The sequence below is a fragment of the Python bivittatus genome, unplaced genomic scaffold (assembly GCF_059951505.1).
Source record: "Python bivittatus isolate LINGU-HERP-01145 unplaced genomic scaffold, Pbiv_v1 ctg000580_np1212, whole genome shotgun sequence".
Taxonomy (NCBI): domain Eukaryota; kingdom Metazoa; phylum Chordata; class Lepidosauria; order Squamata; family Pythonidae; genus Python; species Python bivittatus.
Window position 1 is genome coordinate 28,285,105 of NW_028277087.1, and position 14,726 is coordinate 28,299,830.

Here is a 14,726-nt window from a genome sequence, read left to right on the forward strand (position 1 = left end):
TTATTTCTTATTAGAAATGGGCCTTCTTGTCAATTAAGAACTAGCATGTTATAGACCACAAATTAGGAGGTAAGAAGTGGCTTGATTATTGACCCAATAGCAATAAAACTAGCAATATACTAACTGCCATTAGCTGAGCAATTCTGAAGTCAGTTGGGCAGTCAGATTGAAGCACCTAAGTGTTTGGTGACTACTGAGATGTGAATTCATGAGCCCATGAGTGACTTTATATAAATTAAATTCTCAGAACTAACAGACCATATTCCAGAATCTTATCATGAACTATGACAGGCCACAGATGCCACTATAAATACTTTCCTGAAAGTTATACTAGAGTAGAATACGTAATGAGTTATGTGTAAAGCTAGCCAACTGCCCTGGTTCCACAAACAAACTTCAAAGTCTGAAGTTACTGGTTTGTAAAAGACACGGAGGGTTATTCAGCTGGGGTGGAAGATTAACAGAGACAGAATCTGAGCCACTGACTTTTAGCCATTGCCCAGCCAGCAGCTGAGCATCCTTAGAGTTGTAGCTGCAGTCCTATCCTTCTTGATTCTGGAAACACTTGTACTCAAGCACAGAATTGACAGAATAGAGGCCTGAAGCTGCAAGGAAAGTGCCTTTTCTTTTAATTGTGGTTTGTCTGAATTTTCACCATCATCTTTCTTCCTGAAATAAAGAAGGTGAAAGCTTGAGATTCTGCCACATAAAGGAAGTTGAATCCAGAGGCATATATAGGGGAGGGGAGATGCCCCCTGTCTATTCCACATCTAACTCAGGATGGCAAGAATTGGTTTGAAAATATGAAGCAGGGCATCAACTTTACCTCTGCTGAAACTAGGACATTATCCACCCTAAAATGGAAAGGGACTTTATAAGAAATATGCAGATGAAACAGCATCTCTGAAGTTTTTACTCTTTTCTGAAGGCAATTGGAGGGACAAATTGGACTAAAAGAGTCTTTTATAGAAAAATCTACAGTATACTGTGGATTGGATGTGAATTTTAGCCTCTGAGTTATACAAGAACCTGGGGAAAATTACATTACAAGAAGACTTATTTCATTCAGTACAAGTATGGGTTTATAATAAGACCACAAAAAGAAATAAATGACTCATTTATAAATTAATAGGCAAAAATCACACAATCCGAAGTAACTAGGTTGCATAATGAGCTCTGTGTATATACTTTAAGAAGTCACTGGTACCTCCTTCTAAAAATCCTCCTGTGGCTGCCACCCCTTTTGTTCTTTCTCATTCTGTTCTAATCAATACTGCCAAGAAAGAGGTGGATCAAAACTGTTTCTGTGCAGAAAAGTTTTTAATTAGTTTATAAGATCCTCACTCACATTTCTAAAGCAAATTCTGTAGCTGCAAAAGGGTAAGCAATGTGAAGTACAGGTAATCCTCTAACAAACACTTGATTAGTGACTATTCAATGTTACGACAGCGCTGAACAAGTGGTACTTACAACCGGTCCTCAAAGTTCCAGCTGTCCCACCACTCCTGTGGTCACATGATCATGATCCAGGTACTTGGCAACTGGCTCACACTTATGACAGTTGCACCATCCCACGGTCACACGATCACCGTTTGTGACCTTCCCTGCCAGTTTCCCACAAGCAAAGTCAATGGGGAAGCCAGCAGGGAAGGTCACAAGTTGCTCTGATAAGTCTCCTGCACCCGACAGCAGCCACCCCAACTCTGCCACGCTCACGCTGCGCTACACCCACCCCTCACACACCCTTGCATACCCTCTCCCACCCTGCAGCAGCCATCTCAAGCCCCACTGCACCCATGCTATGCTGCACCTACCCCTTGCACACCCTCATGTGCCCTCCCCCAGCCTGCAGCAGCCACCCCAAGCACCAGACACCTGCACACTCCACACACCCTCTTCCACTCAGCAGCAGCCACTTGCCTGCCTGCCAGCCTGCTTGTGAGCTGTCTGGGACTTGCAACTTCCTGCCAGCATCCCCACTGACTTTGGTTGTCAGAAGCTGGAAGGAAGTGGAGAGGAGGTCCTCAGTTAATGACCCACAATCCTCAGCAACAGAGACTGTCAGGATTGCCATTGCTAAGCAATGTAGTCACATGAAGTTGTGCTTTATGACCGCATCGCTTAGTGATGGAAATTCCAGTCCCAATTGCCATCGTAACCCAAGGACTACTTGTAGTTATTCAAAACAGAATATGCTAGTTGGACAACTGTAACATACAGAGTGAGAAAGAGGATTATTTTATGCATTGCTATAATATCTATTATAGAAGAGGTGCCAGATCTTTCGAAACAACACTTCACCACTTCATATGCCTGTATAATTAAGCTGAAGAATAGGCATTTATGGTTTCTGTTCTCATTGTTATATCCCCCAGTTGATTCACTGATTAAAAAGCAGTCCAGGAAAGCAAAGTCTCATGTCAGTCCAACTAAAAATTATCTACTTTTTTCTGAAGAGGGTAACTCCTCCTTTTTTTTGAAGGGGGCTAATAAATTGTATAAATAAATAAATAAGTTCAATAGCTTTTTAAAAAAATTAGAAAAGAGGCATCAGGAACAGCAAAACAGCAGTATTCATCTGCTGATGTGAATCACTAGAATTAACAGCAGGACACCACAGAAGCCTTTCACTAAAACTTTGTAAATGTCACTACAGTAAACCTAAGCAGCATCTTAAGTGCTTTAATTACAAGGCTGATTTATGAGCAGCCATTTAATATCAATCAAAAGAAAGGCATGTTTAAAGGAAACTAGTTTATAATAGGTCACAAGAAGTCACAGTCAAATTAGAAATGCTGTATCATTCTTGATGGCGAGAGGTCTTTTTTTAATTCTGGAATAAGAGGCTGAGTTGATTCAGTACAAAAGAACAGAGCTTTGCAGTTGACTATACTTTTATAGATTCAGCACAGGAATATGAGATTTAGAAAAAGAATCCAATATCAAAAATGATATGCTGGTGCCTCAAAAAGCAGTGTTTTTCAAACTTCTCAACTTGGCCTTGAAAACTTTGTTTTTCCCCTGGATGTTGGACTAGTGTGTGGACTTCAACTTCCAGAATTCCCCATTTGGCTATGGAATTCTGGGAATTGAAGTCCACCCATCTTAAAGGTGACAAGTTTGAAAAACACTCCTGTAAAGACTATGAACTATAGCTCCTGTAACTGTATGTAGTATGAAATAATTAAGATCACTGGGAAGGTAACAGATGAAACAACAGGTTAGAATACATACAGAAGGTTAACAAATGAAGCAAGATAATTTCAAGTTCTAGGATCTCAAGCACCACATGTCAAGAAGATTCTTGCATTTGAACCAACTGCGAACAGTGTAAAATATTTGTAAGAACTATTTGGAGAGTTATTCCCAATTAGAGTAGCTGCTGTTATATTAGATGGAACAAATATCTGCTCAGTATACAGAACTTTCATCTTCTGACAGTCTAGCAAATAATAACCTATTTATCTCTACACTCTTGCCAGTGAAAACAATAAAACAGATTTTAAATCAAAATTATGATTGCTGTGTCTATATAAATTGTACACTATCCTATATAACTTACCTGTTTATAAAGCAAGAACATAATACTTTGTATGTTGATAAAAACTCATTAGCTGGGCTCACAGTTCATGTTAACCAATGGTTTAAGAAAACCATGTTTTCTTAAACAAACATATGGCTTATAAGCATGTGTGAACTTAACTATGCTTGTTTAAGAAAATCATGTTTTCTTAAACATTAGTCTAGTTCACACAAGCTTATAAGCCATAATGGTTGGTGTCTGACATCAAGCCAAAACTAAATAAACAAAACTATGGCTTAGTGGAACAGCATACCCCCCAAGATCCAGATGGCCCTGACCTTGTTGGCCTTGAAAACTTTGTTGTTCCCCTAGATGTTGGACTAGAACGCTGAATGAGTCCAACCTGGAATGGTTTTGAATTCCGTATGTTGTGATTGTTTCACTTAAGTTGTGCTGCGGGGTTTTTAATGTGGTTTTGTTTGTTTTATGCTTTTTAGACTAAATGTAAGCTGTTGTTGTGCAAGTGGGGCAGCTCTATAAATCAAACTAAATCTATGAACCCAGGCATTCAGAACACAGTTAGTCCTCATTTAGCAACCACAATTAGGACCGGCAATTCAGGCATTAAGCAAAGCAGTCACTAGGTGAAATCGCAACTGTGCTCATGATTTTACTTCAGCTTTCCTTTGCTTTACAGACCTACAAAGGTCGTAAATGTGAGGATTAGTTGTAATGTTACTTTTTATCACCACTGTAACTGTGAACATTCGCTAAACAAGGCAGTCGCTAAATGAGGACTACCTGTATTTAGAATAGCAATGGCAACTAATGCTTACAACAGGACTAAAGAGACGTCCCAGCTTAGAGTAGCAGAGTAATCGTTCAAGTATTTGATATATTTTCATGCTCGCCATTTTTTAAAGTTTAATATCTTTATTTTTGCAACAAACAATTTTTATCTTAAAAAAAAGAAAATTAAAAAAATTAAAAGTACGGGAAGGAAAAGAAAAAAAATCTATCTTATATTTTATACTTATCAATAGTCACTGATTTACCAATGAATTCACTACTATAATATGAAAAATGCAAGATATTATTGTAAGATATCACAGAATCTCTGCCATAGTAACACATATTGCTGTATCCTTTGATTGGTAGAAAACATTGCCTTGAGCTTTTGATACAGATATGTGATAGATTTTTATGTGTGTAATGGATTCCATCAGGCAAGAAAGCAACTTAGGTGTCTTTGAGGCAGCCAAACATCTGCTCCATATTGATATGTTAGAACATGTTTAGCTGAAGATACCTCCACTGTTGCAAACTGGGAACACCACATTCAATTTAAAGTCAGGAAAAATCTTTAAAATTGTCATTACACAGTAGTTGATTTAAAGTCATAATCCCAACTTCCGCCCAAGCTTTCCAATTTTTCTACTTTGTTAGATATTCATGAGTCTCATTATCACAACTCAATTTACATCCCAGTGTGGCCCTGTAATAGTCTGTGAGAATGTCCTTGAGAGACAGGAGGAGGAGGAGGAGGAGCAGCAGCAGCAGCAGCAGCAGCAGCAGCCACCACAGACTAGGCAATAGTCAGATAAGAGGCAGCTTAGCCCAGAGAAGGAATGGGGCCATGGCAAATGTCTCAGAAGGGAGCCTCCCTAGTTTCTTGGACTGTAAAGGCGAAGGTGGAGAGATGTACTTTCAGATTTGCAAGATTGTGCCACTGTAACCTTACAATAAAAGTAGTGTTAGCGCTCATGGTTGGTGCTTGTCTGGACTACTTTGAAGGACTGACAGGCCCAAAGATTTCTCACCGCTCATACTCCTAGAAACAAAACACCTTTTTTGCTATACTTGCCATGATTGCAAAGGAAATAGATATAAGTAGTCCTCGCTTACCAACTGCTCATTCAGTGACTGTTTGAACTTACGATGGCGCTGAAAATAGACTTATGACTGGTCCTTGAAGATGCAGCCATCACAGCATCCCCATGGTCACGTGATCATGATTTCGGCACTTGGCAACCGGTGTGCATTTATAACGGTCGCAGCGGTCACATGATTGCTATTTGCGACCTTCACAGCTGGCTTCTGACAAGCAAAATCAATGGGGAAGCCAGCAGGAAGTTGCAAGTTGCAGTCACGTGACATTGTGCTTAATGACCCACAGTGATTTGCTTAACAACCGCAACTGGAACTGATGGAACTGACATCATAAATCAGCGTGGTCACATGACATTGCACTTAATGACCACATTGCTTAGTGACAGAGTTGCAAGTCCCTATTGTGGTTGGTAAGTGAGGACTACCTGTAATAAGTTTCCATCTTAGCCCATAAGGGTTAATATTACATTATATTTTCATTCCAATGGTATTTTTGCAGATCGGATAAATTCAAACCACCTTCTTCAAATGCTAACCTCAATTTAGCTAAAGAAAACCTTGGTGATCCACTTTTCCAAATAAATTTCCTGAATAATTTATCAGTCAAAAGGAACTATTTATTCAGTATTAATATAGGAATACTTCTAAGAACATAAATCAAACAAGGGACAATGTTTATTTTAATAACATTTACTTTGTCCCACAAGCTTACAGGAATTTGAGGCCATCTATTAACATCCATTTCAACCTTTTCTAAAAGTTTCAACATATTTATTTCCACATATTTAGAAATATCTTTGGCTATATTTAATATAATCAATAGAAATCATAAATCTCATCTCTCTACATATCTGTATTGATATACTAGGACCCAGGGGAAGCAAACTAGATTTATCCCAATTTATCTTATAACCAGAATACTTTCCAAAATACTGCGCAACCTTTATAAAATTAGGCAAAGAAGTAGAATATTGATCCAAAATTGTCAATATATCATCAGCATACAGAAATAATTTATATTCATAACCTGCCAATATAATAATACCTTAATATCTAAAGACTGCCTTACAATGGCAGTCAAAGGTTTAAGAATCAAATTAAATAGCAAGGGAGAAAGTGGGCAGCCCTGCCTGTACCACATTGTAATACAAAAGAATCTGAGATCATTTATTATAAATTTGCAACATTTGGGGGGCTCTAGGCAGTAGGCCTTTTCTGCTGTGGTGCCCGTGCTATGGAATCTTCTTCCCCCTGAGATGAGGTTGGCCTCATCACTATTGGGCTTCCAGAGGTCCCTCAAGGTTGTGCCAGTAGGCCAGGGGACACTGGGGGACAGGTGATCGAGTGAGGTGGCTCTGTTATTTTTAACATCTCTTCACTTATTATTTTTTGTTTTAGTTTGGTTTTTTATATTTTTATACTTGTATTTATTGATTGTTTTTAATTCTGTTGTACACCACCCAAAGTCGCTTGAAGATGGGTGGCTAATAAATTGTGTAAATAAATAAATAGCAAATCTCAATCCACTGGACAAAATCCTACGGAAACCCATATCTAATCATCACTTGCTTTAAGAATTTAATCTGAACTAAATCTAAGGCTTTTTCTGCATCTAAAAATACTAATACTGCAGTCAATTCTATCCTTGGCTATATCCATTATATCAACTAGTAACCGTAAATTATCTGATGCCTGATGATTTTTGATAAACCCAGAATGTGCGGGATGAATTATATCTTATAAGATCTTCTGCAAACATCTATCCAGTATGGTAGTTAAGATCTTAGTGTCTATAACTGGCACAAAATTTAGGATCCTTATCTGGTTTTAAAATCAATCTTATATATGCCTCAGAGAATGATGATGGCAATTTACCATCCTTAAAAGATTCATTGTATACCTCCAAAGGTATAGGAGCCAACAGACCTAAAAATGCCTTATACCATTCTCCTGAAAAGCTATCTGGGCCAGAAGCTTTCTCATTTTGCAATAATTGAATAGAATCTAATAGTTCCTGGAGCGACAAAAGAGTTTTCAGCATATCAATGCTATCTAATGATAATATTCATGCTAGTCATTTGCTAGATAAATTGCTAGATTCCATTCCATACACCTTAACTATTTATGATTCTACAAGATAAACTTAACTTTACCACACAAGGAAGAAAAATAGATATGCAATTTTATAGCAGCTGGAATACTTTGGAAGAATAATTAGGCCTTCTTTGTGTTTGCACAATATGTAGCACTGAGCCTTTGAATTGTATTTACATAGTCAATAAAATTAAACTATACAAAAATAGACAGATATGGATAACCAACCATCCTCCCAAGACTTTGTAACAAGACTAGGAACCATTGGACCCAATGGGAGAAAAATATCCAATTCGATATAAAGATGCTTGTATAATTTAATTAAGTAATTATTCAGTCTACATTCAAACTCCATTAAATTCCTGTGGAATATACTTTTAAACAAATCCAGGCTTTGGTTATTTCCATATTCCACCCATCTCTTAGGTTCTATGCAAGTAACAATTTAAAATAAAATAAACAAACATTTTTTCCAGAACTCCATTGAACCAAATCACAACTATATTATGAAACTGTTCTTTATTATTTTTATTCTATAGAATTAAGATTATTTCAAATCATTCCTCTAAGATGGAATTTAAAGCCAAACCTCCAAAGTCTAAATTGACCTTTCTGTACTCTGCACCACCACTGATATCTCATTCTCTAATGTTAACATTGAAATCATATATGTTCTCAGAAGTCAGTGCCACTTACTTCAAAAGAGCTTATCTATCTATCTATCTATCTATCTATCTATCTATCTATCTATCTATCTATCTATCTATCTATCTATCATATTTATATAGCTGCCCATCTCACACAAAGTGACTCTGGGTGGCGTACAACAATTAAAAAGAATAAATACATAAAAGCAATTGCAAATAAAAAGCTATAAAAGCACAGAAAACAGGAGGGGATAAAATTAATAAGGGAGCCATCGCAAAATCTCCTGGGTCCCCTGGGAGCCCCAGGCCTGATCACATAACCAGGTCTTGAGAGACTTGTGGAATGTTAAGAGGGATGGAGCTAATCTCATTTCTAGGGGGAGAAAATTCCACAAGGCGTCCGCCATGGCAGAGAAGAACCCACCAAATGTAATTCTCTGGCAGACGGGACCCACAGCATGCCTTCTCTGCCAGACCTGATGGGACGGGCAGATGTAATTGGGGAGAGGCAGTCCCTTAGGTAACCCAGCCCCATGCCATGAAGGACTTTAAAGATCAAAATCAGCCCCTTGAATTGGACCCAGAAGCAAACTGGCAACCAGTGCAGCTTGTGGAGCAGAGGTGTAACATGTACCATCCTAGGGACACCCATAACTGCCCGCACTGCTGCATTTTGCACAGCTGAAGCTTCCAGATACTCTTCAAGGGCAGCCCCATGTAGAGGCATTACAGAAATCCAAACAGGAGGTGACAGTGATTAGGTCCTTCTGATCTAGGAATGAGCACAACTGACACACAACACAAAGCTGTGCAAAGGCCCTCCTAGCCACGACTGCCACCTGCTCTTTGAGCAGGAGTCGTGAGTCCAGGAGAACCCCCAGATTGTGCACAGGGTGTGACTGGGGCAGTGCAACCCCATTCAATACCAAAGATGGCATAGCCCTAGCACCAGAAGGCCCCAAAACCCAAAGCCACTCAGTCTTGCCAAGGTTCAGTTGAAGTCTGTTGTTCCCCATCCAGACCCTCACAAACTCCAGGCACCAGGATAAGACATTCACAGCATCGCTTAATTTGCCAGGGGCAGAGATGTATAATTGGGTATCATCAGCATACTGATGATACTTCACCCCATGGCAACGGATGAGCTCACCCAGTGGCCTCATGTAGATGTTAAATAGGAGGGGGGAGAGCACCAAACCCTGCGGAACCCCACATAACAGGGACCGAGGGAAGGATCTCTCCTCCCCAACCACCCTGTCTGGAATCAACCCCGGAGGAAGGAGGTGAACCAGCACAACACAGTGCCACCCACCCCCAATCTTCTGAGCCGATCCAGAAGGATACCATGGTTGATGGTATCGAAAGCCACAGAGAGGTCAAGTAGGGCAAGGATGGATGCACAACCCCCATCCCGCCCTCGCCAGAGATCATCCAAAAGCGCGACCAATGCTGTCTCCATCCCATACCCAGGTCTGAATCCCAACTGAAAGGGATCCAGATAATCAGCTTCATCCAAGGTCCTCTGAAGCTGTTGCACAACTACCTTCTCAATCACCTTCCCCAAAAAGGGGAGGTTAGATACTGGACAAAAATTGTCCAGTATAGTGGGGTCTAGCGATGGCCTCTTGAGGAGGGGGTGAACCAAGGCTTCCTTAAGAGGTGAGGGAACAACCCCCTCACTCAAAGATACTGTACATTAACCATCGCTAGGACTAATTACGCTTCGCCACCCTTATCAATGCTACGTAGGCATTAAAGCAGCTCTAACCCATGTTCAGTCGAGTTCTTCCCATGTCGAGCACCAGCGATGCTCTAGACATCTCTTCCCTTGCTTCCTCTCCCTTAGCTCTTCTGTAAACCATAGAGAGTGCCAGGATCCCTAAGAGGGGAGAGGTCACATGGGCACAATCCGATCCAAAGCCTCAGCTGCCCCTTTATTGCAAGCAGCGACCAAGGCTTCAGATGGGCCATGCAGCAGACTAGCAGGAACAACCCCCAGCTCCCTCTGGAACCCATCCAGGTCCATTAGTCGCCGGGGGCAGACAGATCTAATGGGTCCAGCCTCCCTGCAGTGGAGAGTGGCACTAGGGAATCCCACTGTAATCAGGTCGTGATCTCACCATGACAAGAGGGACACCAAAAGCTCCCCCAATTTCAGATCACATAGCCACTGCTCCAACAGGAACACCAGATCCAGCGTATGACCACTGTTCCACGTCAGGCTGTGGATGATTGGGATAGGCCCATGGCCATCATGGTGGCCATGAACTCCCAAGCCCTCTAAGACCCCACCCCTAGAGAAGGCAGATTGAAGTCCCCCAAGACCATAAACCTGGGGAATTCCACTGCCAACCCAGAAATGGCGTCAAGGTGCTCAGGCAGGAAAGTTGCTGTGCAGCAGGGAGGCTGGTACAACAGTAGCAGTCCCAACTGATCCCTAGAGCCCAACTTAATGAACAGGGTCTCACATCTGGTGATCTGTGGTGCAGCACCCCTGAAGCTGTAAGAGATTCCCAGATGACAATCGCCACACCTCCACCCCTGCCCCAGACTCGTGGCTGATGCCACACTCGAAACCCGGCTGGGCATCGCTCTGTGAGGGCTACTCCCCCCTCCAAATCCAGACAGGTCTGTGATGCATGCCAGGTCATCCCTCTTATCAGTGATTAAATCACTGATGAGGGAGGCCTTATTACAGACTGACTTGGCATTTAGAAGCAGCAGCCAGAGACCAGAGCTTCTGAAGGTCTGCTGACAGGGTATCAGGGCTGAGTCTGAGGAGCTAGAACGCAAGAACAGTAACAAACAATGGTCCCGTAGTCCCCAGGAATGGCCTGCTGCCCATCTCCCACCATATCTCCCCATGCCCATCACCACCATAATATTTTGGTTTGCCCCCATCCCCTCAACAGCAGCCCCATCCCTATATCCAAGCCCCTCAATTCCCAAGACCAAGGAGTATCTGCTATCCTTACCAGTCATACCTGGGAGGGAAGCTGGGTACCCAGAGGCTCTTTCGCTTTCTAGCTCTCAGAGCCATTAGAACCCAGCAATCCTGGATAAATGAGCTGATTGTTATTTTGTTTCATCAGGTCTGTGTCAACTCTTTAGCAACACACAGACTGACTTTCTCCAGGATGATCCTTCAAGTCTTCCAACAGTTCACCTATTGCCACATTAATTAAGTCCCTCCACCTTGCTGCTGCTCTTTTCGTTCTTTATTATCTTTCCCAGCATTTGCTAGGGAGCTGGGTCTTTGCAAAATGTGTCCAAAATACTATGGAATGTAATTATTATTTGTTTACTATAGTTCCCAATTCCCATACAATTACATCCTGCAGCTGACTGTAGTAAACCTGAATTAAAATATGACCAAACCCTCCCCCCCCCGTACATTAAAACAAATAATCTTCATTTTAAAAGTGAGAAATGAAAAGAAAACAAACCATCCATCCAATATTCATATAGGGAAAGACCAAGCAGAATAGACAGGTCTAAGCAGATGCCTAAAAGATGTAACGATCCTACGCACAAAAATGGAAGTTTATCTAATTTGAAACTGTGGGATTTCCTTTGTGTAATAATACAGAAAACTGCAAGAACTAGTGCTTTTCCTGTATTTGGAGAAGGATTAAAAAATATGCACCTGTATCATGACTCTATGCCCTCCACCCCCAGCCCCTCAAAAAACAAACACAGCTTTGGAAGCAAGAGGGATAGTGCCCACTGTCCACGCGAGGCTACGTCTGACTGGCCTTGGTCTCTTGCAACTGCTATGGAGTCTTTGCTTCTTCCATTACCCCATCGGCAAGAACTTGCTGAAACTGGTATCACCATTCTTCACTCCCACAAAATTTACAGACAATATTCATCAACAGACAATTTAAACTTAAGTAAATGTAGACTGTTATGGACAGTGGACAGATTATTATGTTTTGTTTAAAACAGCTTGGAAAAAGGCTTAGGGGCCTTCAATCATCATACAAGTAACAGTTAAATTAAAGGCATTTATACTGCAATAAGTTACCTTGACAGTTTTATCCATAGATGCAGAAAGCAACATATGGCTCCACCTCTGCAGAGGACACCAGCGAACTGCATTAACTGGACCACTATGCTCAGCCATGTGAAACACCAGTTTCTTTGGAATTTCAGTAACTGTATATTTTGATCCTATGTATGGCATAATATATTGGGAAACTGTGATTGACATTTTATCTTCAGCTGTACTAAATTTAATTGGAGAATGTATGCTTTCTTTGTGATATTCATGTTTTTCCTGTCGCAGTTTTTTTGAAATATATGGTCTCAGTTTTTGAATAGTTTCATTTCCATCATCACACATCCTCTTCTGAGCATTTGCATTTCCAGAAGGTATTTTAGGTTCCAATAAAGGGTTTAATGGCTGGGTATACTTACTGCTCGCTTTTTTCAAAGTAGCAGGGTACAATTTCTGGGGATGAGCTGCTACTGCTGACTTTTCATTAGGTTGTAGATACTGTTGAAAGGTATCCTCATAACACATGTTCTTTCTGGAGCTGCCCGTATATTCCACAGATTGGATTTTTGCCTCAGAAATAGTATTTAAGTCACCACTGGGCTGAACAAAACTCACAGTACAATCTGTTAGATTAATTTCACTGCTAATAGCATCTCCAGATCTTCCAGTCTCTGCTTCAGAATCCGAATCATCATAAGCAACAAGTGAAAAATTCATTATGTCAGCTATGGGGGAAAAAAAAAACTTGAAATATATGTCTTTGGATTCTCATGAACAAAGAGTATTTTCTATAATGAAAGGAACAATGAAATAATTGTTCAGGATCTTTCTTACTTACAAAAGCCTACATAATTCATTTCCAGGGTTTAGTACTTGTATTTTTAAATTTTTAATTAGCGTATTTTTTATTTATTCAAGTTATATGCTGCCAAATATGCATGGACTCACAGCAACAGTCCAAATCAAATATAAAACACCAATAGCAGCAACACATATAAAACATCTGTGATAAAACAAGTTTAAGCATAACATCCACAGTAAACATTAATACAGCTGCTATAATACTTCTGACATTAAACATTAAAACATCCATGGTAATATAAAAACATATAATAATTCAGAAATAACCTGACTAAAAACCCATATGAAAAATGTATACATCTCCATTCAGAATTAACATCAATCATCAAAGGCTCTCCAGAACAATTCTGTCTTCACAGCTCTCCAGAAGGAGAACAACCTAACATTTAGAGGAAGACTGTCCTATAAAGTTAGTGCTAATATGAAACAGCACCTCCTCTTCATTTCACCATCTGATTTTGCAAAACTGCAGAATAATCAAAAGCCTCTCCCTGTCTGATCATACTAGGCTGGTTGATTTCAGCTGAATAAGGTGATCTTGGAGATACTGTATAATCAATAAAATGACAGGCTAAACATACTAATCTGACCCACACATTGCCTTTTTCCAACTCCAAGATAATTCTACTCATTTGCTGAATAGAAAAACTGTCATGGAACCAACACTTCTGATTTTATAAAAAGCAAGTTCAGCCTATGTTCAATTAAATGAACTGATATGTCAATAGATATAGCAGTGTGAACTCAGGACTATGTCTGACAGGGTATATAAACATAAATTTTACACTAGCCAGTTAGCTTAAAAGAATACTGAAACATTAACATTTTGAGATATGAGATGATACTACCTGTTCTCCTGAAGTAAAAAGCCTTGGATTAAGAAGTACTCACTATGAAAGTAAACATGGAAAGTGAAAATTCTAGGTTGTTAAATACTAAAAAGACAATCATGTTAACCAGCATGCTTAGCTGAACTTACAGCTGATGGCAAAAGTGGTAGTTCTGTTTTCTTGAGTCCAAAAATTGATTAAGCATTAAAAAGATTAATGTGCTAGAGAAGTAAAGAGCATCATCAGCAAGCAAGAACTACTTAGGTCACGTCATACAAGTAGATGATGGACTAGAAAAAGTAACTACACTTGGCATGGTTGAAGGAAGTAGATGTAGGGAAAGGCAAGGATAAGTGAGCTCCTGCATCGTTATCACAGGGCAGTTTAGCAGGTGGAGTGTCACAGGAGAATTATACCATTGGTAATGAGTCTGAAACTCTGTCCTCTTTGTACCTGGCCAGCCTGTTTGGAAAACAAAGACATTCAGAAAACGTGCTTCAGTACATTTATTTCCCCTCTTAGAACAGGCAAAGGCCGTTCTGGATCTTGATTGATACCAACTGCAACCGACGCCATTAAAACAGATCCTGACTGGGCCGGGGATGAGCGAATAAGGAAGAAAAAGCTTAGTGACTCAAGCCATTGACCTAAAGGGGGATCCACTTTACAGCAACACTACCTGAAAGTAGCCTCCTCTGACATCAGTTTAAATCAGCTCGCAGCGTGGCCACATCCTTCCCTCAGAAAAATCTCCCCTAGGAAACTCGACTTGGTCTCAAGCGTTCCTATTTTACTCTCACGAGCGTCATCCGTCTTTCTTCCTGGCTTGTGTTTTCTTTTCTTTTTTACGAAAGTCTTGTCTCTCCTAACAGACCTTCCCG

At 40.4% G+C, this 14,726-nt stretch overlaps 1 protein-coding gene across 3 annotated transcripts in view; it reads right to left on the bottom strand.

Annotated features, from left to right (window-relative positions):
* WDR25 (WD repeat domain 25) overlaps window positions 1-14,653 on the bottom strand; it is a 95,888-nt gene extending 81,235 nt beyond the window's left edge. For 2 of the 3 annotated variants that reach the window (XM_088149842.1, XM_025170041.2), the window contains exons 1-2: window positions 14,525-14,653; window positions 12,182-12,879 (exon numbers count right to left, since the gene is read on the bottom strand). In XM_088149842.1, coding sequence (XP_088005968.1) covers window positions 12,182-12,871 — 690 coding nt within the window. In that variant the 5' untranslated portion in view covers window positions 12,872-12,879; window positions 14,525-14,653. Of the gene's footprint in view, window positions 1-12,181; window positions 12,943-14,524 lie in introns of all 3 variants that reach the window. The other variant, XM_088149841.1, reaches the window with a different exon arrangement.
* Window positions 14,654-14,726: the final 73 nt, after the last annotated feature.